The sequence below is a fragment of the Hermetia illucens genome, chromosome 4, assembly GCF_905115235.1.
Source record: "Hermetia illucens chromosome 4, iHerIll2.2.curated.20191125, whole genome shotgun sequence".
Taxonomy (NCBI): Eukaryota; Metazoa; Arthropoda; class Insecta; order Diptera; family Stratiomyidae; genus Hermetia; species Hermetia illucens.
This window is the reverse complement of record NC_051852.1, coordinates 89939484-89965205: the sequence shown is the minus strand read 5'-3', so window position 1 is coordinate 89965205 and position 25722 is coordinate 89939484. Positions and strand designations below refer to the sequence as shown.

At 43.8% G+C, this 25722-nt stretch overlaps 1 protein-coding gene across 1 annotated transcript; it reads right to left on the bottom strand.

The window, feature by feature from the left end:
* Positions 1-1172: 1172 nt before the first annotated feature.
* On the bottom strand, positions 1173-9735 carry LOC119655125. The gene is made up of 4 exons (XM_038060854.1): positions 9527-9735; positions 9119-9462; positions 8775-9067; positions 1173-2024 (listed from the first exon to the last, which is right to left on the bottom strand). The coding sequence occupies exons 1-4, from the start codon at positions 9624-9626 to the stop codon at positions 1244-1246; spliced, it is 1518 nt and encodes a 505-aa protein (XP_037916782.1). The 5' UTR covers positions 9627-9735; the 3' UTR covers positions 1173-1243.
* Positions 9736-25722: the final 15987 nt, after the last annotated feature.

The window sequence follows — 25722 nt, the reverse complement described above, 5'->3', positions numbered from 1 at the left end:
GCTTCTTTAGCCTTAGGACTTTCCTGTCCTGAAGGCTTTGGCTTTTCCGGTGACTTCACTACGGTTTTTTTAAAAATGGGCGGAAGAGTTGGCACTGGTTTCGGTGGTGGCAGAGGTGGAAAGTCCACATCTTCCTCCTCCTCGGTGGCGGTGTTGTCCGTGTTGTCGGTGGACATCTCCTCTTCCGATGAGGAGTTACTTTCAGAGTCCGACACTTGTGGACTCTCGATACGCAAACGCTTGCCGTTTTCTTTCTTCTCCCTGCTTTGCAGGTCTATTGACTCCTGCAAGCTTTTAATGAGGGCTGTCAGACCCTCGTTCTGCTTCCACTGCTCCTCTATTTCAATTTTCGCAGCGGCTAGCTGTTTGTTAATTTCATCCAGACTGCGTTGCAGACTGGCGATTAGCTTTTCTTGAGATTGGTCCGATAGTAATCGGACCTCTGGGGCTTTCTGGGCCCTCGTCAACATAACGATTTCTGCTGAAAATTCTTCAAAAACAAAAACTATTTTCTACCCACAAAAACTTAACACTATCCACGCTTATCACTAAACGGTACCTAAAAGATAACCACTCCTGAAAAAAGAAAATAAATTTGTAATTAGGAATTCTCAAAAACTTTTACCACTCTGCTGCTGTCCAAAGACGTCTGCTGCGTTCGGCTGAACTCTCAAGAAGAATAACTTATCTTTTGAACAATTCTTGCTTAAATACTATTTCTTATTAAAGGGCACAAACTGCTGATCTTGTGATCTTTCCTTATCTGATTTTTCCCAGCAACTCTATTCCTTCAATAACTCATAGCTGAATATTCATTTTATGTTTCTTCGTCTCTGAAAGTGTTTATGTTATTTGATAACGACTTCTCGTTTATGCTTCAAGTGTTGGATACTCAGGCTTATCTTATTATGAGTTATTGATGTTTATTTTATAGGGTACGCGTTACATGTAACCACATATATAAGTATTTATTGATGTACGAAGTTAGTTGCAATGGAAATTAAACGGTACTTGTCTCATGTGACCGATTGCCAATTGTCGAGTTCTCTTCTATGAAGACAATAAGAGCCGAAGTGCTTTGTCTGGTCAATGAATTCAGTAAATTTCAGGAGCGACAATGAATTATCTCAATAAAAAGAAGAACTGGTATTTTTGTAAGATGTGTACCTACTAAATTTATTATCTCGGGTTCTATTTCAACATACGGGGCTGTTTAATACTATAGAATAGTTTGAGCCTTTCACTAATTTCTTGGTTTATTTTTCTTGGGTTTTGTTTTGCTCCGTTTCACTTTTTTACTGGGCAACTCAGCTGTCGAAACAATTTCTTCCAGATTAATCTCTGGTTGCAGTTTCTTGGTGGAGGCTGATTTTGTTTCATCTTCGCTTGAACTAGAGTTCAAACGCGAGCGCTCTTCGCCAGTTTGAGTTTCAGACAGCAATGATATCTCTTCAGAGCTGGTGGTCACTTTTCTATCTGATTTTCGAGCTCCACGAAAGGTTTTTGTTCCTCTAGCAGATGTCATAGTACCTTTTCGGGATTTTTGCCCAGAAGGACGCGATAGTCTTTGTTGGGACTTTAAATTTGCACTTAATCCTCGGAACCTACGTTTCAATATATTTCGCCACCATCTTTGAATAACAATTGCTACCCGATTATTTCGACGAACAATAAAATGCTGTTTTTGAGCCTCAATGTCCGCGTAAATAAATAAATTCTTCTTCATAAGTGCTGACAGATCTTCATCTAATTTTTCTGATTTTTTTGTAAGCTGGTTGTATTTTTCGGTGAGCGCTTCCAGACGTTTGTATTCACTACCATAATCGCGATCATATTTTTCAATCATTGCCAAAACGGCAACTTCACGCTTGTAGCGCGTGTCGGCGAATAGTTTACACCTTTTTTGATCCTTTTCTACTGTACTCTCGTATAAGTTTTTTAAATTTTCGAGAGACTGTTCACGGGTAGTGCGATCTTCATTCAATGTTTTAGTAAGTTTGGCAATCTGCGGAGTCGTACCATAGCTGTAATGGATATATAAAGGATGATTAAAGGGATTTCTTTAGAGAAATTTGAAGGATTTTTTTATTGTTCCTCCTGCCAAAGGACCATAAAACATTATTGAATATTCTCGTATAATCGAAAAGTTAGGTGATCTCGGTATAAACGGTTTTGTGGTTCTTCCTCAAATTGTTGCTCTTCATTTATTATAGCCCATTCGAGGACATCTTGTCGAATTTTTATAATAAACTGAATTACTTGGGGACTTTACAGCCTCTGTATGAGTAATTTGTCATCAAATTGGAGTGCACAGTGGTAAAGTGGTTTCATAGATGCAACCGATAGCGGGTACGCGCATACGGTTGCCCCAGTCCTTTGAGAAAGAAAAGTGCGAAATAATATCAAAATGTGGGAAGTAACGATTCGACTTCCAGATAGAAAGAAATTATGCTTTAATAGTTTATCAAGGAAGTGCGAAATGCCGCAGAACGAAGTGGTTTTTGGAAGTGTATACTGTGAACTCCTCGTCCACAACGGTTCACTATGATTCTTGACCGTACCACATCCGGCGGAGTTGTGATTCTTTTGGATGATATAAACAATCATCCTTACATGCGGATACAGTTCCAACAGGCAGAAAAGAAATCATCTCGGTGACTGCAGCGCTCAAACTGAGTGAAACCACTGGGTTTGATGCAGAGGTATTTATTGCTCTACCTGCACGTTCTGAAGATTTGGTACTTTCACTCGTACGGAAATCTGGGTGAAACAAGGGAACGATTGCTCAAATTACAACGAAGGGCGCCCGTTTTGAGTATGACAATCGGTATGGTACCTTAATGCTCCTAGCCGTCAGAAAGATTGTGGCGCAGCAGGATTAACCACATTCGAAATTTGTTTCGAATGTTGTTAATGCGAACAGATAGATGACGCCGCCCGGGCTCACCATGGCTAATTCGAACTCGCCACGAGGGCGGAGAACCAACGGTAAAAAATTCCGTTGGTCCGCAACCGATGAAGAAAATCGCTCTCTTCTACCTCGATCCTCGAAGCGATCAGATGTTTTGTGCAATCGGTCCCACCGAACGGGTGCAGTTAAAAATATAATAAGTTAACAATTAAGTTCCTTGTCTAAATCGTAATTTATTGTTTTTAAAGAAAAAGCAAAGAGGACTTCGAATAGATAGTTTGGTGCTGATGTAAACGATTTGTAGTGCAAATATCTCTTGTGAATTAGGAGAATTCACAAAAAGATAATGATAATTGAAATAATAGTGAAGCGCATGAAAAAATTTCTCTAACGCTGGATCGAGAGAGAGAGAGAAGAAGGCTTTTCGCTCCGGCTACTCCTGCATTGACCACATCAAAACCCTTTGAATCATGGTGGAGCAGTACGTGGCGTGTAAATCTTGACTTTACTTGGGCATGTATCTGGGATGCTCTAGGCGCAAGGGCTATTCTCGATAAACTAATGGGCATCATCAGAGCGACATATGATGGCTCATAATATCACGTACTGCATCGAAGTAAAAAAAATCTCAGAGGAATTTGAGGTACAAGGCGGAGTCCGTCAGGGTTGCATTTTGTCGATAATATTATTTCTTCTTGTTATCTGTGGCCTTTTTTTACTGTCTTTTTGCTGTCTTATTCGGTGGCGTGGGGAATTTCGAGCGACTACAGTTCGACTACAGTTGCACTGAAGATAGACAACCACAAAACGTCTGACAGGTCATCGCCCACTCACTATCTGTATTAATGGGCAGAGCATCGAAGCCGTCGATCAATTTCTATTTCTAGCAAGCGGGGTTTCTTCCTGATCGAATTGGATGTCGCTCGACACAATAACAGCACTAGATTCGTCGTCGCTGCCCTGTCTAAAATCTGGAAATACAGTACCCCAAAATTAAATTCTGTATTGCTAAATAGCGCACAGACCAGTCGTCCGTGCACAATGTGACCTGAAGTTGCAGTTCACGCATTAAGAAGGAAATGCGCAGGGCTGTACTGGAGGAGTGCGGCATCTAGCGAGATTCTGGTGGGAATTATAGCGGATTTTAGCGAACCGGGTACAATGGCGTACACCCATCCAAGGAGTGAATAGTATCGATATAATTTTTTAATAGTAGAAGGATTTTCTCCAAACTTGGTAGTATCATTCTTCTAATTATAACCATTATTATACCATTTTATGATCCTAGGATAAACTTAAAGAAGGTTTCCACTCAATTTCTCAAAAATATATATGACGATATGAAGAATATTTAGAAGTTTAGGCATACTATAGGAGTAGCTTCATGATGTTTCTCAAGTTTCTACATCTGGGATTGGATTATTACCTTGATTTGACTCAGAGACTCATTCATAGCTGAACCGACTGGTGTCCGACATCTAGTCACGAAAGCAAATCCCTCCCTACTACTACTGACTTTTTTGAGAAACTATCGCTCTAAGGCCTAGACAGCAAAAGGTTTTTCCAAATTTTTCGATTAAGCTGATTCTCAAAACGGCCTCGTGAAATAAATGATTACTTTTCAGCACCCGCACTCCCTTCCCTTACAATTAATGTCAAAATAAAGTACTAATTGGGACCTTCCATTTCATACTCGTGCAAAAAATTCACACACGTTAATATTTTCACTACATGAGAGGGCATTCAAAGTTCCATGCTTGCCACCAAATTTCGTGTCATCAGGTGTAATCCTTTCTGAGAGAACTGCGTGAAATAGATAGCCAGACAGAAAGGCAGACAATGAGTTCATGGCTAGTGTCCAGGTAGATAGCCTAGTTGCCCTGGCCCCGACTGCAGGGAAGAGCGCGTACGGTGGTAAAAATTGACATATTCAGATTGTCCTAATTTTGTGTTGGCCATGAAATCAGCGTTGACACGGAGTAGAAAACGTGTTTGTGTTAATTTTAAATCCACAGGTTTTTCCAATATTTGTCATGCAAAAGAAAATTTATGAACCATAGCACATTTTATAATCATATCTAATTAAATTTTCTGAAAGTAATAAATTAATAAAGATATTTTAAGTGGAATAATTGTATTTTACTAAATTGGAAAAGGAGGTGTTAAGTTTAGTGCGTTGCTTCCTAGAATACCAATAACAGAAGCATAGAAGAACACGGTCAAGGGAGAACAATGAGCGTTACCAGCCGCACCCGAGATTCGGATGCGTATTGGAGAAGCTAAACAATTATGAGATCTTCTTCAGTATTGAAGGCGATAAGAGAAATGAGCCAAAGGGTTCCCTAAACAGCAACAACAACAGGAACCCAACATTTTCCAAGGAAGCTAAAACTGAGGATGATGGAAGGAAACATAATGCATAATGCTAAAGCGTCAGGAAGGAACCCAGCGTTCACTCAAATAAAATATGACGGTTGGGCTAACCATGGGTGAAAAAAGATGAAAAACCAAAACTGGGAGAATACTGCCAGGCGTGCTCACAAGCATTAAATTTTCATCCACTGCAAGGACTTAGGGGAGGTCACTTGAAGAGCAGAAATCTGCGCCATATTAGTAGAGCTGTATGACTTACAGGAGATATCCGTTGTAAGCTCCAGAAAGGCACATCGAGGTTACTGGACGGCTGCCATTCCACTACCAGCTGGAAGCCGGGAAGTTGTGTATGAGACGCGTAATCTCCCTAGAAAGCAGATCTCTTCGAAGGGGTGCTTAAACTGTCTTGTGTATGGACATCTTTCGAGGGCTTGTATAGGTGTAGTTGACCGATGTCAACTGTATGGGGAAAAGGGTTACACTGCCTGGAAAACTAACAAGGATTCCCTCAGTGCAATAGAAAGAAGGGGCTAAAGATCTTAGGCACACAGCCGGAAGCCTCAACTATTCCGAGTTCAGAAACATGCAAACTGCGGTGGGAAAATAAGGTTGCTTCTAATCAACCTCAGTCCCTGCAGGGTCGGTTTCGTAAAATTTCTACAAATCGGAGGCGCAAGCGGTTCGAATAAGCGAACTCCATAGAAACCTTAACAAAAATGTATACATTGCGAATCTGACAGGTGGAATGGCTTTGCGTGCCTGTGGTGAGTAAGCCATACAGAGATATATGAGACAGACTGGGCAAAAATAGACGGTATACATATCTATAAATGGTATGTTTACCCAACTGTAACCTTGATTGAGTTTGAGGACACGCTGGACAAATTCGTCTAGAATGTTAATCGACGCCGACTAAAAATCACTGCTGATGACGATAATGTATAGGTCAAACAATGGGGAATTTCAACGACGAATACACGAGGGCGTTATCTTTCGGAGACCCTCACTCAGTTAGATACTATATTGGTTGACAATGGTAAAATTAATACACACCAGAAAGGAAGCTCGGTTGTGGACCTAACTTTCGTTAGCTATTCGCTAGGCCGCGATACGTCCTGGAACGTTAGTGAATACTAGACAGGCAATCGTCAAGCGGTTGGGTACCTACACGTTCTAGTACGAGGGGAACGTCAGGCTCGCCTACGGAAACAATTGACAAGCAAATATTTATAGATGTGTAGGTGGTCTAGAACACTACACCAGGCATATGGAGAGCCTTTCGTATCAAGGAGTGTATCGTGACAGCATGCGAGTCATCGATTGCGCGGCGTTACACTTTGCCCAGTAGAAGGCTTCTGCTAGAAGGGTGAAGTCTCCTATTTTCGATCGGTTGCAATACCCACAGTGACGACGAAGGAAGTACTGGGAATTTGAAGTGGACTGAGAGATAATAAAGAACCGGGCCTCGACGCAATACGAAGCAAAGCCTTTAAGCTGGTTGTTAAGTCGTGGCCATGTTTGGGAATTTCTTTCCTGAGGTATGAAAACGATATTGTTATCTAAAATCGATAAACCGTCTGGTGAATAATCCCCCTGTAAGCCTGTGCTTATTGGGTACTATGGGGAAATGCTGGGATGCTTATCAGACCGATAATTCGGGTTTCCTGTGGCCAGTTGGCCAGCCTGTGATGACTGGCTTAGCTTAGCATGCACTGCACGGAAAGGGTAGCACTAGTTAGCCTCACGCTGTGTTTACCCAGTGTACAATTCATTCCTCTCGGCCGATTGGAAATATTGTTTCAGCGCGAGTTACACAGGGCTCTGTGCTAAGACCACTATTGTGGAACATTATACATGACGTCTTCAGCGTTCTAGTTGTTAGCAAGGCCACGCAAGTGACTTAAAAATGCAGGTTTTACGTGTTCGGTGGACATTCCACGCATATTACACGCAATGCTCAAAGGATAAGCAACCTATGCGGGAGCTGAAATGACTCCGATCGACTTTTTGTTCGAGGAAATGATATACAGCTACAATTCGGTCGAATGGAAGAAATCATTGAGGAAGTGGTAACATTATGGGAAGGAGGCAAAGAGTTAATGGCCCGTGGCTGTTGAAGTTGCGAAGGCGGAGGTAAACGCGACGCTCTGCACTTCCAGTACTTTGTAAAAGTACGAGAAGTACAGCATAGTCCGCGCCGTAACAATGGATTCCACTATTGCCTTGGTGAGTGAAGCACAAACTATCGCAAATAGAAACAAAAGTATATCACGTTATGAAGAAACTTTCAGATGATGGTATGTATTGCAATGATTTCTTGAGGGACATCAACGGTTGAAAAAGCATTGTATCACGCTTTCTATCTCTTGACGATGATAAGGGAAGCCGACAGAAGCGAAATTACCTCTGTCAAAACTTTGCTTAAACAAGGTAAAACAACCTGCGTTGCCGTTTTCCCTCTGAAACCATTCTATGCAGCACCTGCAGCCTCCGAAGAGTTCTTACCTCCACTAGTACATAGACGTTGGGATTCTGAGATCTGACTCCTACGGGCTTTGAAGATGTTAGCTAAAATCACTCTAAAAGACATCAAACAATTTCTCATCCATAATCCACCAAGAACAGGTTAATTTCTATGCTGGATTCTCCTGGACCGACTACATTAACACCCTTCGGATCATCTTGGGGCAGTGTGCGTGACCTACACTGCGCTATCTGGTCTTTGTTGACTTCAAGAAAGCAGGAAGTATATCCTCTCTATATAGGAAGTAGATTCTAGAACAATTAATAGTTATTATGAGAGCGACATATGACGGCGCACAATGTAACGTGCTGCGTCGAGGTAGGTTCTCAGGGCAATTTGAAGTTCCATGCGAAGTCACCAGAGTTGTCCCTTGTCATCGACTCCTTTTCTTCCTCTTTATCGGTGGTGTTATTCATGTTGTCTTGGCTGAAGAAGGTCGGGGTCTGAAGAGATGATTATGTCTTTCCTCATACTGCCTTCACGGAACTGTCCAAAATTTGGAAAATGCTGCTATCTCAGGGCCAATGTCAAGTTCAGGTTATCTAGATATTCTGGCTTAAGGCCTATAGATGTGTCGATCAGAAGGCGAAGTGCCGGTGGGTAGGTCGCGGATTAAGAAAGGCCCTGCTCTTCTTCGCTTCACCATTTAAAGTGGAAATCTTCTTTCAGTTCACTCTTTGTTGGGTGTAGTAACCCGACAGTTATTTCACATTGTTAGTTTTTTTATTTGATTTGCACTAAGTGTGTGTTTCATTTTCGTTATCGCCACCGTGTATAGGGCTGAGGTGGTAAGGTGGCAGCCGCGGGACAACCGTAAACATCCATAACGAATAGGGATTTGAATCTGTGACAGCAGTACCGACAGGCTGATGTTCAATCGACTTGGCTCAATTTAGTAAGAAATCGTGCGATTTCTGCATCAACTCAAAGTAAATACTAAAAGTCAAGTCAGTAAAATTTCCTTACCGTTTCTCTTGAAGCTTGGCGCCGTACACCCCTTCAGCTATCATTTCCTTATACAAAAATAGCTTCAACTTTTCATCATGGTTTATTTTAGCATTTTCGAAACTTATCGTAGACAAACGGAGGTCGAATTGCAATTCCCTTATCCTTGCTTGATAGTTCTCATTTGCGAACTTCAAATTACGAAAATATTCTGTTGAGAAGTATATTTGATTAGTATATACATTGAGGCGATCATAATATATCTTTTTCAGACGCTTCACGTAATCAATGTACTGGATTTCAATAGGTGAAAACTGGAAGAAATAGATTAATTAATGGCCTTTTTTTGGAAGTTACAGACTTACCTCAGTACTAAATTTGGAAAGGTGGCACATCAACCTATTTGCGTTTATATATTCCACAATATGAACCATTTCCATAGAAATCTCTGGAAAAGGTATGTCAAGTCTGGCGGGCCGCACCGTTGAGTGGGAGGAGCCGTAGTTGAAGGTATCGTCCCGAAGAAAAGCTGATAATGTTTCAACCGCTTTCTGGGGGAAGTCCGCCACCAAAGGGTCTTTTCTGATAAGCATCTGCCGGAAGCAAAGTAGTATATTTGTGTGGTCCAATAATTTATAAAGGATGTTGTCTATAATTTTGCAATATTTTTCGAAGTTCTTCACGCGGTAAATTATGCTCTCAGGAGCAACTGCAAAGGATAAATAAAAAATTAAGAGACAGTGAGCATATGTGAGGGGACGGAAATTCAATACCTTTTTTGAATTTTCTTAGATTTTTCAACTCCTTGTCTAGGATGTTGGCAGCAGTATTAGAATCACGATGCCTGTTCGAAATAGATAATTCTTCTTTCATGCTGAATGCCTGCTTTGAATTAGCAAATTAAAAGATAAACTTCTAGAAAGATAAAATATACACATTGAAATTCAATATGACATATCAAATTACGCTCTCTATCCTTTTGAGCTGTACATTTAGGTAGGCTAGATATACCTTCTAGTATGCGAAAGTAGTAGCTGGATTCGATGTTCTTGATATTTTTAACAACATATTTAACGCTGATCTAGAGGTACATTCATTATATCTATAGAAGCTTGAAAGCAATATGCAGAAAATATCTTAAGGAATTGGGTTATTTGGACGCAATAATTTGTAAGACTATTTTTGGCAATTATGTCGTAGGAGGTAGGTAGGTAGGTAGGTAGGTAGGTAGGTAGGTTAGGTAGGTATTAGTGGCCCTTCCTAGGAGCCCAATTAGCGCTGTGGTGCGCCGTTTTATTGTCACAAACCCCTAAGATTATGACCGCTCTTGTATGAGCAAGAGAGAAACCAGCCAGCCCTTAGTATTCACGAAGGAAAGTAGCTCCCCTACCAGTTAGAGCTCTGAGCTCATCACAGAATGTTTTAGTCTAGTGGCTCGAGCAAGAACTGGGCAATCGAGAAGGAAGTGCTGGAGGGTTTCTCTCTCTTTTCTGCAGTTTGGGCAACGCGAATTGTACTGTATGCCGAGTCTAGCAGCATGGTTCCCTATAGACCGGTGCTCCGTATAGACCGCCGTAATCTTGTAAGCATTTGTATGTGCCTAACACAATAGCTCTCATGCGCGGGTCTTGTAAAGTGAGGGGGATCCATGCAAACCGGACACCTGGGAAGGATCTCCGCTGATCCACACAGAGACACTTCAACAGAAGGCGAAGCTCCTTTCGGAATGAAAACACGAGCGTTGCTCAACCACCACGTGTGATAATGACCAGAGAAATAGAGCACAAAAAAGCGAAACATTTGGCATAAAATAAGGGTAAGTATGTAACGTCGGACACACCAGACGCTTCGATCAGCGATGATACGCACAGAAAGAGTAGGTTCAACGCATATGTGGTCAGCAACGCTTCTGTGAATTCCACATCAGGGCCTGGATCCATGTATTTCGCAGGGACTGGCAGTACTAGGAAAGAAGGAAAGGTTTAATAATCAAAGTTCTTGCGATGGACTCTTTCACTTGGAATGCACTTTTAAAGCAACAGTAAAGTACCCCGACTATTAGTTTTGCCAGTGAGTCCAGGTCCTCCATTGTGAACACAGAACAGGGCGTGTCGGATTGGGGATAAATGGAAGTCAATGGACAAAATTCGCATGCTAGGGGAACAGAATGCGAGCACTGATCTCAGATGCTGGAGGGTAGATGAAACTGTAGAGTATCATTTTTAAGGTTGCAAAACAAAACCTTATTAAAATCGGTTCAATGTCTGTCAGTCCGTTTGTATATCTGGCAGTCCGTCTGTCACACGCACTTTTATCAGAAACGGCTTTACCGGTTGACACGAAATTTGGCCAGAAGGTTGCATCTTTGTACGTTGAGTTCAAGGGGGGTCCTCATACATGCAAGAGGAGTGTAATTTTTTTCTACCAAATAGGGTGATGTTCGGTAGTAAATGAAATGTCTCGATTTGTACTTTTCGAAGCCAATCTTAGTTTTGATATTTGCTGGAAACACAGGGCGTGCCGGGGGTCAAAAGTCATGATTTCTTTAACAGACCCATTCTCAGAAACTTCCCAACTGAAAGATTTGAAACATGTCATGAAGCCACGTGTCCAGGCTTCAAAATACTCTCCATATCGATATCTACTCAAATTAAGTTAATAATAGTATATCACTATCTATCTTCAGGGGACTTCTCCACAATGGATTTGGGCGTTAAGGGTAGAAAACATATATTAGCAGATTCTCAGATGGGGCTGCATTTGCGAAGGGGACAGGTGCTACTTGTTAGTATCTTTTCTCATACCCTCAACGGAAAAAGCGGCCTGTGCTGAACGGATACTGTGAACCAGAGGAGACGGAAGAATTCTTTACGTGAAGAAACGAGATCCTTTATGAATGACGAAATAGGTATCCTGATGAAAAATTTATTAGAAGTAACCTAGTTGCGACTATCTTACAATATAATGATAAGAGGGAAAACGTGTAGTTGCCTCCATTTACTTACCCTGTGATTCTTTGTATCTCCGATGCTAAAGAATTTGTAGCGTATGCAGAATCGATTGGTCTTGAACTCCGAATACACTTAACATCATTGTTAGGGAAGTAGCAAAAACCATCCTAGACGAGAGTGGTTCATTTCATTACACCAACTGGTTTTATTAATGTCAAGGTAGGATGCCCTTCTACGTTTATCGGAGGATATCGAGCACCTATAGCGCGGTACGCAGGCAGCTACCGTTCGGCAAGAAGTTAAAGTAGCCTGCAAACCAAAGCCTAGAAAGATGACAATTCAAACTAAAGAACTTCAGATAAATCAGCCTATCATCATTCTCACTAGAATGTCTGTAAGTATTGGTTAAGGGTCTAATTCCCGAGAATTTATACACAACAAATGAAGAGGTTTTTGACTTTGTGCCCTTTCGAAATTTTGCGATGCCGTCACAAATTGACATGGGGTCTGTACTTTGCTATCACAGAGAGAGAGACAGTGCTGCAATAGGTGATCGCTAGTTTGCGACAGTGCTTCAATAGGTGATCGCTACTTTACGACAGAAGCACCTTAAGCTGCCCCAGGGGTATGCTCTTGACAGTTATGCTGTGTTTCACGGCGATATCTACCGCATTATGATCCAATGATGCTCTTTCTCGAAAGCGATATCGCCTGTTCGTGGGTATAAAAATTTAATGAACGCTACCCCCAGCTTATCGATCAAATGCCCTTACAGCTGCAGATTTCCGATCCATAACACTGCTTAATTCACCCGATAAAACTATAACAGACCTCAATAGAGATGGGTAGGTGATGTATGCAATATCAGGAAAGTGATACCATTTTAAAGTGTAATATTGCCCAGCGTGGACTAAAAATTGCAACATCAACTAACATCATGCCTTTCCTAATGTGACCACATTACCTAGCATCACCGCATAATTTAATATCACTGCATTCCCTAACATCACCATATTACCAAAGTGATGATAAGGTCATTTCAGTAGTAGGTAATGTTTTGTAATGTAATATCAGATTGAAAAACATTAGCAAACCCTACCGCTTCGTGGTATAAGTGACAGCGGCCTTTTTCGAATGTAGGACCGATGCCGACGGCGAATATCGTTGCCGATCTATTGTACATGTTTATGACTGCTTGTACATACTTTTGGCGGCCTTTGGGTCGACTTTGGGTTGGATTTGGGCTAGAAAATTATTTCTGGTGTGAACGTCACTTTGAACATTTCCCGCATAGGAAAAGGGAAAAGAAAAATTTAAAGGGTGGACATTTTTGATATGGATGGTTATCTAAGAATAAAAGAATAAGGAGTAAGTGCACGAATAATGTACTTCTGAGACTTGGAGGAATAAGTTAATTGGAGCAGAGCAAAGAAAATATTATGGGAGGGCTAAAAAAGTTAATCGCCAATCAATAATCTCGCGCAAGCGCAATGATAATAACATTGCCACTTACAGTGTACTGAATTGCACCGTTACGGTTTGGGCGTACTCTAACGCACTTCACGGCCCTGATCTAATATGGATTGTTGCGTCAACGATTATTGAAAATTATTAAAAAAGGTATAATGATATATTGCGGGGAGATTGCAACAGAGTAGAAGTTTCCCCCATCTGAAGGAGGATACAATGGTGCCGGGACAAGAGTAGCAAGTATTAACCTAACAGATAAATTTCGTAGGCATTTCCCGGTAACGACAAATTAACGAGGGATGAGCAGTATGCGGCACATTCCGCTTCCGGTGATGGTGGAAAGAAATCTGTCTATAACAATTTCCTTAAGATTTTTTATAAAATAGGTCCATTTTCTATCAATTTCTCCGTCTGTCTGCCTTTCTATTTGTTATATGTATTTTTCTCAAAAACGGTTATACCAATCGACACAAAAATTGGTCGAAAGGTTGGAAATATGAATGCAGACGTATGCTGTGGGCAGGTTTAAGTGTAGAGAGGGGTCCCAATACGTATAAAAGCGGGTCTTCGTCTATGGATATCTCAGAGTTTGCCAATATACGGACGAACTCCTTTTATCGATACTGGATAATGCTAGAAGACACGACTTCACTATTAAATTTGCCCTTCGTGCTAATTACGAAGTAACGCACTTTTTTATAGTTGAAGGTAGAAATCTTAGAAAGACGCCCACTAATGTACCAGGTTGCGTTGGTTTGTAGGGATCTCATTCACCAAAAACCACCCATGTCCCCAAAATAGTTCAGGCCTATGACCCTGCTATCACACTTATTAAAATCGGTTTACTGTCTGTCTGTCTGTCCGTCTTTTTTTTTTTTGTATGGATGGAGGTGGAAATCTTAGAAAGACACTGCCGCGCCAGGTTGCAGCAGCGTGTGGGATTCTCACCCACTAAAACCACCCCCACTTTCTCCTTTTTCCTTCCCCGCGGGACCGCCGCAAAGCATTACTTCGCGGGGTGGACTGTGCTTTACGCGACCACGCCTTCCGTTTTTCGCGTCCTCCTTGCGCGCTCCGCTCTTGCCAGTTCCTCTTGTATTCGTTTGATGGCGGTGTTCACCGCACACCAGTTTCCCTCCGATTTCAACATTTCCCCGACGATGTTCTGCGGGCTTAGAGTGGTTTTCAGGGAGTCTTCCAGACTCCTCCTTTCTGAGAGAAATCGTGGACAGTGGAACATAACATGCTCCGAGTCCTCAGGTGTGCAACCACATTCAGGACACAAGGGAGAATCATCCAGCCTGAATTGGTGCAGGTACTTCCTGTAACCGCCATGTCCTGACAGGAATTGCGTCAGATGGTAGTTAATCTCACCGTGTCGTCGCTGGATCCACTCTTCAATACGGGGAATCGAAGTGTGGGTCCAGCGACCCCTCTGCGAGTTATCCCACCGTTTCTGCCACTTCTTCAGCGACTCCCGCCTTGCCGCCTTTCGGCATTCTGCATCCTTTTCAAGAGGATTCATCTTCCTTGTCTCGTACAGGCAGCGTGTCTCACTTGCCAGAATGTCTATCGGGATCATTCCCGCAATAACACACGCTGCCTCGCCTGATATTGTCCTGAAGGCGCTGCACACCCTTAGCGCCACTAAGCGGTAAGTCATATTCACTCTCCTACGATTACTCTCACACGCTAATGCTTCCTCCCAAACTGGTGCCGCGTATAATAGTGTGGAGCGAACCACTCCGGCTGCAAGTAATCTGCGACTGTACCTTGGACCTCCAATGTTAGGCATCATCCGCGCTAATGATACGCTGGTATTTGCCGTTTTCTCACAGGCATAGTCCAGATGTCCCTTGAAATTGATTTTAGCGTCAATCATCACCCCTAGGTATTTCATAACCGGCTTCGAAGTGGTGACGTGACCACCAACGCGAATATTAATCGTATTCCTCTTCCTACGATTGGTAATCAAGACCGCCTCCGTCCTCTGTTCCGCAAGGTCAAGCTGAACCATCTCCAGCCACGTTTTTATGGCGCTAATGGTTTCGTTAGCGTACATTTCCACGTCTTCAGGTTCTTTCGCGACGACAACCACAGCTAGATCATCTGCGAAACCGATTACCGTGGCCTCCTTTGGCACGGGAAGGACAAGGACCCCATTGTACATAACGTTCCACAGGAGAGGACCCAACACTGAGCCCTGTGGTACTCCTGCGGTGACGGTGTACTGCTTGGATCCCTCATCCGTGTCGTACCACAGTGTCCTCTCCGAAAGGTAACTGTTGAGGAGCTTAGTCAAGTAACTAGGGACACCCGTTTTAGCCAGTGAACTTTTTATCCACTCCCAGCTTGCGGAATTGAACGCATTTTTGATGTCCAACGTCACTACGGCACAGCATTTTTTAGACGATATTGCGTCTCGAGCCAGCTTCAAAACAACGTCTACGGCGTCGATCGTTGAGTGGGCTTGACGAAATCCAAATTGTCGCTCCGATAGTCCATCCTTGTATTCGATGATAGGGAGCAGTCTGTTGTAGATGACTCCTTTCGAGCATCTTTCCTGCCGTGTCGATAAGGCAAATTCGGTCGGTATGATGATGGGTGTCCTGGGTGTTTATTCGGCTTCGGGAGCAAAACTAGTTTTTGCCGCTTCCACCGGTCGGGGAAAACTCCTTCTATCATGCATGTTTCAAACACGCTGATAAACCAGTCGGGTCTGGTCTTAACAGCGAGTTTAAGGGCTCTATTGGGAACAGCATCCAGACCGGGTGCTTTGTTATCACCAATTCTCCGGCAAATTTGCGTAAGTTCCTCCTCAGTTACCGCAGGAATGGTGTAGACGTCGAGTGCTCGCTTGTGTTGTTTGCGCTCCCCTTTATCCGGGGGGAAGAGCGCCGTCACGATATCGAGCAGAAGATGCGGGCAGGTCAATTGTGGTGTTCGCCCTCTCATTTTCTTCATAACTATCCTGTACGCTGTTCCCCAGGGGCTTTGGTCTGCCTCTGTGCAAAGCTGCTTGAAGCATTCTCGCTTGCTGGTCCGTATAGCCTGCTTAAGCTTACCTCGAAGGTTCACATATGCTAGCCGTTTCTCGTCGAAGTCTGGTGTTGCTCTAGATCGTTGGCAGATCCTTCTAGCACGAAAACATGCATTCCGTAACACCGCGATCTCTTCATTCCACCAATAGTTTGAGGGCCTTTTTGCGAGAACTCGTCGTCTCGGTATAGCAGCGTCGCATGCTCTTGTTATGCGTCCCATCATTTGCTCTACCTTTTCCGTAGCCGCACCACCGGGACTTTGGCCTCCCTAATAGAATCTCTATGAATGCATCCTCCTCAAGCCCTTTCACGGACCAGCCCCGGTTTCCAGCCTCACGGGAACACGTATCGACGCATGGCCCATATTCGATCTGGAGGAAAATCGCCTGGCGGTCGCTGTGAGTATAATGCTCACTGACAAACCATGTCATTCTCCTCGCCAATGTGGTACTCACATATGTCAGATCGACTATTGAGCCCGACCCTGTCCCACGAAAAGTGGAAACGTTTCCCGTGTTGGCAAGCACCAAATCTAGCTCCGCGAAAGCCTCGAGCAGGATACGGCCCCTGGCGTTCGTAGTGCGACTGCCCCAATCAACGGCCCACGCGTTGAAATCACCAGCTATGATCTTGGGGTTTCGACTTCTTGCATCCGAGACTAGCATACCTAGCATTCCTTCGAATTCTGTTATCGTCGCACTTGGTGGAGCATAGCAACTATATATATAGATACCAGCTATTTTTGCCCTGACGAATCCAACTTCTGGAAACTCCATCACTTCTTGAATGGCCTGATTTCCACACGCCCATATTGCCGCCTTGCCAGTTTCATCTGCAGTCCAGGCACCGCTCTTATTGTTGCGATAGGGCTCGCTGATTATGGCAGCTTCGATTCCCTTCTCATAGATGGTCTGCGAGAGAAGGTCTTGCGCTGCCTCGCAGTGGTTGAGGTTGATTTGTATCAACCTCATTTTTTTACTGCATTCAAGGCTCGCCTAAACACTGGGCATCTGCTGCTGCCTGCAACGTGCCGACAGTCGACGCCCTTTTTTTCCTTGCAGAACATGCATTCAGGCTCAGCCTTGCATTCCCTGAACATATGGCCTTCTCCCCCACATTTTCTGCAACATTTTGACCTGTCACAGTCACCGGTGCATTTCGCTGCTATGTGGCCGAATTCCAGGCATCTAAAGCAGCGCTTAAGAGATACCTGCTCCCTGAGTCGGCAAACGACCCAACCTATTTTTACTTTCCCAGCCGCCAGCAGTTTGAACGCTGCTTCAGTTGGTAAGCTTATGGTTGCCGTTTGCGTGCCTCCGTATGCCTTCCTCAGTCCCCTGATTGCGGAATCTTGCAAGCCAAGTGGTCCGAACTGCTTTTCTAAGGCGTCACGGATATCCTCCTTGGTCGTGATTTCGTCAATGTCCTTACATTCTATGACAAGCTCCTGCTTTCTGGCCCGTACTTGAGCTTCTTCTCCTAAGGACTTCTCCACCTTGCCGAGGAAATTTTCTGCCGTTTTGCCCGGAGACTTCTTCAGCTCCAGCATCAAGTCTCCTTTCTGGGAGCGTCTGATTCGGCTGACGTTTTCTCCAAGGTCCATCAGCTCAGGATCGGATTTGACCTTCCTAAGGATATCGGCGTAAGTCATATCCCCTTTTTTGGAGATGATGATTAATTCGGGCCGTAATCTTCTTTTCTGCGTCGTATTTTTCCTTCCGCCAGCCTTGGTCCATGCTTCCTTGGTCCCTTTTTGAGGCTTTGCCTCCCTTGGGTCAATTGGAGCCGGCGCCGCAGTTTCCACGATGTTGGTAACTTTGTGCCGGTGAGAGGCCTTTTTGCCTTTTCGCGTCCTGTGAGGATCCGAAAGAATCGTTCGCGCACTCTCTACTCCTCTTTTCAAGTTTACCGCCCTTTGGATGTTGAGGGGGTGTCACTTGTATTGCCTGGGTGACGCTTGATTTCTTTGAGGCGTTTTTTTCTTCCTTGGCACCATTGTATAGTACCCGAATGGTACGGACCATGTTTTTGATGGCCTGGTGCACGTTGTGTTTGTCCTTAATAAATTCAGACAACTCTACTATTTTACCTCCGAGTAGGGCAAACGATGATTCTTCCGAACTCTGACATAGCTCCTCCGCTTGGTTTTCACATTAGGCGCTTACGTACTTATTAGCCTTCCGAGAGCTTCCCTGATTTCCTTCCTTCATCAAGGTTGATTTCGGAGGAGATCGCACTATCGTCGAGCTTCTCTTAAATGGATCAACCACTAAGTCCTGCAACATGTTGCGACCAGGTGTAGTTACCCCGCTATGGACTAATAACTGACCAGTTTGTGCCCCACCTTTTCTTGGGTTTTGAACAGGCGTTCTCGGGAGTGATGTACTCCTTTTAAATGCCTCTTTCTCCAGGCTACTTGTAGTATTTGATGCAACGGTGGCCAAGTAATCCACCACCGAGGCACTGCAGTCGAGGGATATCGACGGCCGGGAGCCTGCTTGCCCACTCCCAAAAGCCGCCGGTCTGTCCGTCTGTCTGTCTGTCTGTCCGTCACACGCATTTTTCTCGGAGACGGTTATAGCGATTGACACCAAATTTGGTAGAAAGGTGGGAACTGTGAACGCTCACGCATACAGTGAATTACATCCATTTATGTCGAATTTAGGGGGGGGGGGGTCCCCATACATGCAAAAGGGGGGTGTAAAATTTTTTTTCATCAAATATAGTCATGTGGGATATCAAATTAAAGGTATCGATTAGTACTTTTCAAAGCCGATCTTAGTTTTGACATTCGTTGGAAGTGTGGGGAGCGCGGGGGGTTGAAAGTGATCACTTCTTTAAGGGGGCCATTCTCAGAAACTACCAAACCGAAAAATCTGAAAAAAATCAGGAGGCTGCCACTATATGGTGCCTGGGCTCCGAAATACCTTCCATGCCGATATTTGTTTAAATAAAGTTAATAATAGTATATTACTACAATTTTTTGTAATTGGTTAGAACCCCCCCCCCCCTCTTAAGTTTGGTGGAAATCGCACCATTACTAACAAAGTTATAATACCTCAAATTTGATGCTTCTTTGAAAATTGAGGACTTCATAGTCAATATCACCCGAAAGTGGATACTCTCACATAATATATGGATATATTACGTGCTATGTACTAAGAAATACATAAAACCTTTCGTACCTGAAGCGTCCAGCTTCCGGTTTCCCGACTTGTTTATAAGTTGGGAGCGGGTTTTAAAGTTTTCATTTACGTGTTTGGGCTTCTCCTTTCGTCGTAGATATTTAGCTCTTTCGGTTCTTACATGCACCATTAATTTCATAGTACTGAAACTATCTGCTAAATTTCAAGTCAACGACTTCCTGGTGATGGTTTATCGTCTGGAGGTTTTCTAATTCAAACGTTCTGACATACCAAAAGTACAACTATAAAATGCGAATTTGAGAAAACAGTTGGCCCCCCCCAATTTGACATCATGTTAGTTTGTTAGGCCATTAGCAAATGTCACGCGGACATACGTGGTAAATTGACTGGACGTTACTAATTTGCTGCTGGACGGTACCAATTACTTTAAAAGGCATATCATACGTGGCCTCCAGCGCAATATACGTGTGAAAGACGGTTTCGAGGTTTCGAAAGTAGTGCTTTCACAAGGACCGCGAAAAACTGAAATAAGTCCGAAAGTGTGAAATTGCAGGCATTGTTGTCCAAAAATTATTCACAAACACAAGAACTACTCGCAGAACACTCGACCGTTTTTCAACAAGCTGCATTCAAATGTTTGAGAAAGATGGGGAAGATTCAGAAGATCGCAGATGGGTACCATATGAGATGCACAAAAGGGAAGAGCCAAAAAGCACAAGCGAAATTTTGCTCGTATATTACAAAATAAAGTGGTTCTTGCGTGGAATCATTACTGATATGAAAACTGGATTCCTCCTGAGGATCCCAAGCAGAAAAAGTCATGAGTAGCGCGCCATCCACGTCTGTCGTAAGGTCGAATCTCTTTGAGTGGACGACCATGCGCTGTGTTAGGTGGGAACTGAAGGAGGTGGTCTAATGTGACCTGTCAAAGCTCGGAGTAATGGTTAATACTTGCCGTTACTAACAGCAGTTGAATAATTTGAACTGTTTGCTTCTTGAAATACAATCAGAATACCATGTTACCTGGAGGTCATTTTCCTTCATGACAATGCTCGATCGCATCCTGCAAAATCGGTTTCTGATACGTTGGAAATACTCAGATAGGAAGATCTATCTTATGCTGCCTATTGCTTAACACTTGTTTGCAGCGATGGTGTGCGCACTTGCTGAGCAGTGCTTTGGTTCGTCGATAAAGATGAAAAAATGGCATGGTGAAACGGTAAAGAGGAGGGTTTTAACTGACGTGGTATCCACAACTTGTCAGAAAAATGGGGAAAATATATAAGTAGCAATGAAACATACTTTGAATAAACTTTCTTCTAGCATAGATGCGAAATGAACATGTGTTTTTGAAAAAAATTCGCATTTCATTTGGTATGTTGATATTTTGGTAGGGAGCTTTTCAATATCGCATCTGATAACTGGGTTGAGTCCCATTATTTGCAATTCGTCGTCGATAGTCTCTCTTAATATTATAGTCGTCTCTACCACAGTATGAACACACGTTAAGTATACTAGATGCAGCTTGCTTCTCAATCAGGATTTGCTAGTGCGAAGGTATGTGTTAAGTGAGTATGTAGTATGCGAGTATTCGCTGTTGATCGATCCAGCAAGCATGTCCCAGAAGGATACTAGTATCAGAAAAACCCAACAGCTAGGCTTTGTTTGTTTCAAACTTACAATAACCAATACCGAAAGCCAACAAATCACGTGGTAAGCTGAAACAGTAATGAGCTTTATCAGTAGGTCAAAATGTGGTATAGGTCCCAGCGCGGCATCGGCACCTCCACCTGGTGGTCGCTGGAAGTTCTTTCTAAATGAAAAACTGCAGACGGAGAAAGATGAAGGCGAGTCTCCCGCACATAAAAAGGGAACAAACTGTACCAACTGGTCCTCAGAGTTGGGGTTTGGGTAGGGCTGACAACCCTACACGGATAACATTACGAAGCCACGAAAGGAGCCTCGGGCAGGATGGAATTTACAACGACGAACTTGGTAGCGAGAATGGAATGCCGATTTGCGCATTTGCTCGTGGGACGTGAGCTTCCTCTACAAACCGAATGCTGTTCAGCAGCTACCTGACACCCTGCTCCAATATAAGGCTGATGAATCAGCATTGCAAAAGATGCGCTGGACAACGACCGGTTTCCTGGAGAAGAGCCACTACACCATATATTATAGAGGCCATCGATTAAATCAGGTGCTCGGAGTAGGTTTTAAGTCAAAGGGGAAATGAATCCCGTGTTAACCACAGCTAACAGATGTCCTGGAAATGCAGTAGGAACAAATGGTCTTCACAACCACCTAAAGAACATTATCATCCGGGCACAAACTTAATTGGCCCCAGCCGCAAGAATAGTCGGAACGGCTGGTTCGATGATGAATATAAGCTAGCAACGGAATGGATGAATGCATACCGGGCAACGCAGCACTCTCAAAGGACGCTGGCACGCGCAGAGGCCTATCACGAATTCCGTCGAGTGGGGGAAGTCTGTCAACTAAAAAAAGTGCGTGGGGCACAACTTTGAAACCGTTGAAAATTACTCCTAACTAGGGCCGGAAATCACAACCAGTAACAGCTTTGGCGACGAAAGCCGCGCACGGTTGTTGGCTGCCTATTTCAATTACTAAGCAAGACTATGATCTTGCCAGACCTCCTCGGAGACCTGTGTTCTTAGCAAGAAAAACTGTGAATTCTTGGCCGCTTTTGAGAGAAGAATCCTCTGCTGAATTTTTGGCGCCCTACATGAGGATGGTCCATCCTAGCGATCCGTGGCCCATATAACGACGAAATCTTTGTGTCCTGACAAGGGAGTAATATTTGTAAACCAAAACCTCCGCCCCCATCGCGCCGAAATGTTAGCTTTCGGGTTAGCTCAAGCACGTACCATCCGGGTCCACATATTATCTTGCACAGTCGGTCTTCACGACTTGGCAAACTTGTAAGGAGAGTTTGGTTGGTTGACAGCTTTATTATTATTCTGTTAAGGGAAAGTTACACCGCGTCCTTAAAAAACTATTGTGTCCCTTTTACAGGTTACAGTGTACCTATTGATCATAGTATCTCAAGCAGGGCTACAACCGCCAGGAACTTGAGTATGTCCCTATAGCTTTGCATCTGGTATTAAGTGTTCTCACAGATGCTTCGACCTACTTTGCACAACCGCCAGACACTATCCCAGAATGTGTATAGAGGTTTCTTCATCCTCCCCACAAAACCTGCAGGCAGTGTCCGTAGATATCCCTAGCTTCCCTAGGTGATAGTTTAGCCGACAGTGACCAGTGAGAATTCCCACTATGATTGGGAGGTTCTTTTTGGTGAGGTTTGTGCGCATGAGTTCGTATCCCCCAATAAGCACCTTGGACTGCTCCATCCCTGGTATGCTCGCCCAGTATAGTTCCCTCAACCGTGCCTCTTCGTTTCTTAGAGTCATATCCATGAAACCGATTCCATAGAAGGGTTCTGGCCCGTGTAAAGGCGTCCCTGCTCCCTTCATGGCCTGGAACCCAAAGTATCCCGACCTTTTTTGACGAGCCGAATGTATTCAGTCTTTCAAGGCATTGCCAGGCCAGTTTTGAGTTCACCTGGTTGGACCTAAGTGCCTTGATCGCTGCTTGGCTATCCGTGAGAATAGCTATGTTCTGCCCCCTTTAACTCCTTTGCAGATTAAAGAAGGCACATTTGTCTATGGCGTATATTTCCGCCTGGAATATGCTAGTGTGCCTGCCCATTGGCTCAAAGTACATTTTCCTTGGACCAATGATATCAGCACCCGCTCCCTCTGCTATGAGGGATCCGTCAGTGTACCAAGTAATCAGTTGCTGGTTAAACCGTATGTCGCAGCCACGCTCTCACAGTTTGCCTTGTTACTTCAACGTGTTTCAAACTTCTTATCGAAGTGAAACCTCGTTGTCATGTTATCTCTTGGTATCAGTAATTCAGAATACCGCCTAGAAAGAATATCACCTCCCCGCCTCACTCATACTACCGGCCATCCTGAATATTGCCCTCCTTGCCTGCATCTGTATTTGCAGATGCAGAGGGGTTAATCCGAGAAGGATCTCCAGGGATGCCGTTGAGCTTGTCCTCATTGTCCCACTGATACACACGCAAACCTGCCTTTGGAGCCTATGTAATTCCCTGGCTTGTGTGCTGAGTTCCGTTCTTTTTGCCCAGATTACCGTTCCATAGGTAATCATTGGCCTTACTATTCCAGTATATATCCAAAGTAGTATCTCCGGGCTGCAACCCCATTTTTTCCTGCTATGGATCTAGAATTCATCAGAGTCCTCGTGGCTTTCCAACAAGTGTTTCCGACAAGTGTTTCCGACATGTGTCTTCCAGAGTAATTTTTGGTCTAGCGTAATTCCCAAGTATTTGACCTCTATTTCTCGTTTTACCTCCATATAATGTAATCTTATGGCTCTCAGGTGATCAAGCTTACATCTCCTAGTGAATGATACTGTGGTGGTTTTGGCAGGGTTGATCCGCAGTTCCTGCACCAGGCACTAGTAATCTTTAGTCCAGTTTGGATCACATAGGGTATCTTCATATTTGCATCTACTGATTAAAACAATGTCGTCCGCGTAACCCTGGACTTGTATCCCAGTATTTGTTAACACGTTCAAGAGTTCATCCACTACCATACTCCACATCAGCGGCGATAGTACCCCCCTGTGGACAGCCTTGAGTGGTGTTCATGACAATCGAATTTGCACATTTCGGTACTTCTATTTGCCTGATTTCTAGCATTTTGCCCATCCAGGGGCAGGGCATCTTGTATCTTTGTGTGCAATGTCTTGTCGAATGCTCCTTCGATATCCAAAAATGCACACAGTGCAATCTCTTTTGTTTCTATGACATCCCGTAGTACCTCTGTCAGCTGATACAGAACAGTTTCAGTTGACTGTCCTGCCCGGTAAGCGCGTTGACAGTGATGTAGGGGATTACACTTTAGAACGTTAGTTCTAATATAGTTGTCTATGACCTTCTCCACCGTTTTGAGTACGAACGATGTTTGACAAATTGGTCTGAAAGACTTAGCGTGAAAAGGATCCTTTTTACCCGCTTTCGGAATAAAGACCACTTTTGCCCGTCTCCATGCCCTTGGTGTGTGTCCCAGTGCTATGCTCCCCCTTGCCACCGTCAGAAGGGACTCTAAGATAATTCCTAGGCCTCTCTGGATTAGTGCTGAGAAAATTCCATCTACTCCGGGAGATATCAGTGGCTTAAAAGTTCCCACTGCCCACCTTAGCCTAGTTTCCGAGCATACCTCTTTTGCTAGTTTCCAGTTCTCCTCTCTTCCCCTTTTATTCGTTGTTGGGGTATCCGGCAGAATGTTGTCGCCTGCCACCGTGTGGTAGGACCCCGGGAAATGAGTTCTGAGAAGCAGGTGTACCCTGTCTTCCCCATTCTCGGTAAATCTTCCTTCTTCAAACCGACAGAGGATAATCCCCCGTCTTTGGCTACAGCCTTGTACAGCCTGGTTGCTTCTGCGATTTGTTTGATCCCTTGAAAGAATTCCCTGAAGTTGTTTCGTTTCGCCTATGCCAGTCCCCGGTTTGTTTTGCCCGGCTGAAGAGTTTTCGTGCCCCTGTTCTCATTCTGGCCAGGTTCCTGCTCCACCATGGTACATCCCTTGATGACTCAATTGTCTTAGCCGGACAGCTGACAATGACGACTGTGTTGAGGTTTTCCGCCACTGTTTCTAGTTCCAGTTCGCTCCTGATGTACCGCCTCCTTGAATGTGGGCAATGTTGTTGCTCAAGTGTTTTGCGTAGGATTCCCAATCCGTTCTCCCGGGGATTCCTTATTATTCTTTCTATTTCGGAGTTACCCTCAATGTCGAATTTGATTATCCTGTGATCAGACATAGAGCCTTAGTGACGGTGTTTGTAATGCAACGCTGGACTTTCATCAGAATTCCCAAGGCACAATTTCCTCATCATATGCCAGAGCCTACATCCACACTTAGATCACCTATAACAATTGCAATGTTACCTATGGGGAGCCTTTCCTGGCCCTTGCGAAATCTAATTTTCCCCTGTACTTGAAGTCTTCGTTGGAGCATAACATCGCACTATTAAAGTGTTTCTCATTCTAGATTGGAACCTCGCAGTTACTATTCTGTTTGATACCAGTTATTTCAGTGGAATTTTATACTGATTTATTTGAATTTGCTTTTAAAACCAAAGCAATGATGATAATTCAGAAGAAGAAAGCGACAGAAATAATCATGCATTTGGTATGCTTGAGAAAACTGGGTTGTCCGAGTGCCCGCTTGTCTCTGTATTGCTAACCATATCCTAACCTACAACTATTATGCGGTTATTCTGTATAATGAGAAACACGTCTATAATT

Coding starts and splice junctions, on each gene's coding strand:
- LOC119655125 (XM_038060854.1), bottom strand. CDS start 9,626: ATGAAAGAAGAATTATCTATTTCGAACAGGCATCGTGATTCTAATACT. Junction 9,463..9,526: donor TCTAAGAAAATTCAAAAAAG/GTATTGAATTTC, acceptor TATCCTTTGCAG/TTGCTCCTGAGAGCATAATT. Junction 9,068..9,118: donor TTTCCAAATTTAGTACTGAG/GTAAGTCTGTAA, acceptor TATTTCTTCCAG/TTTTCACCTATTGAAATCCA.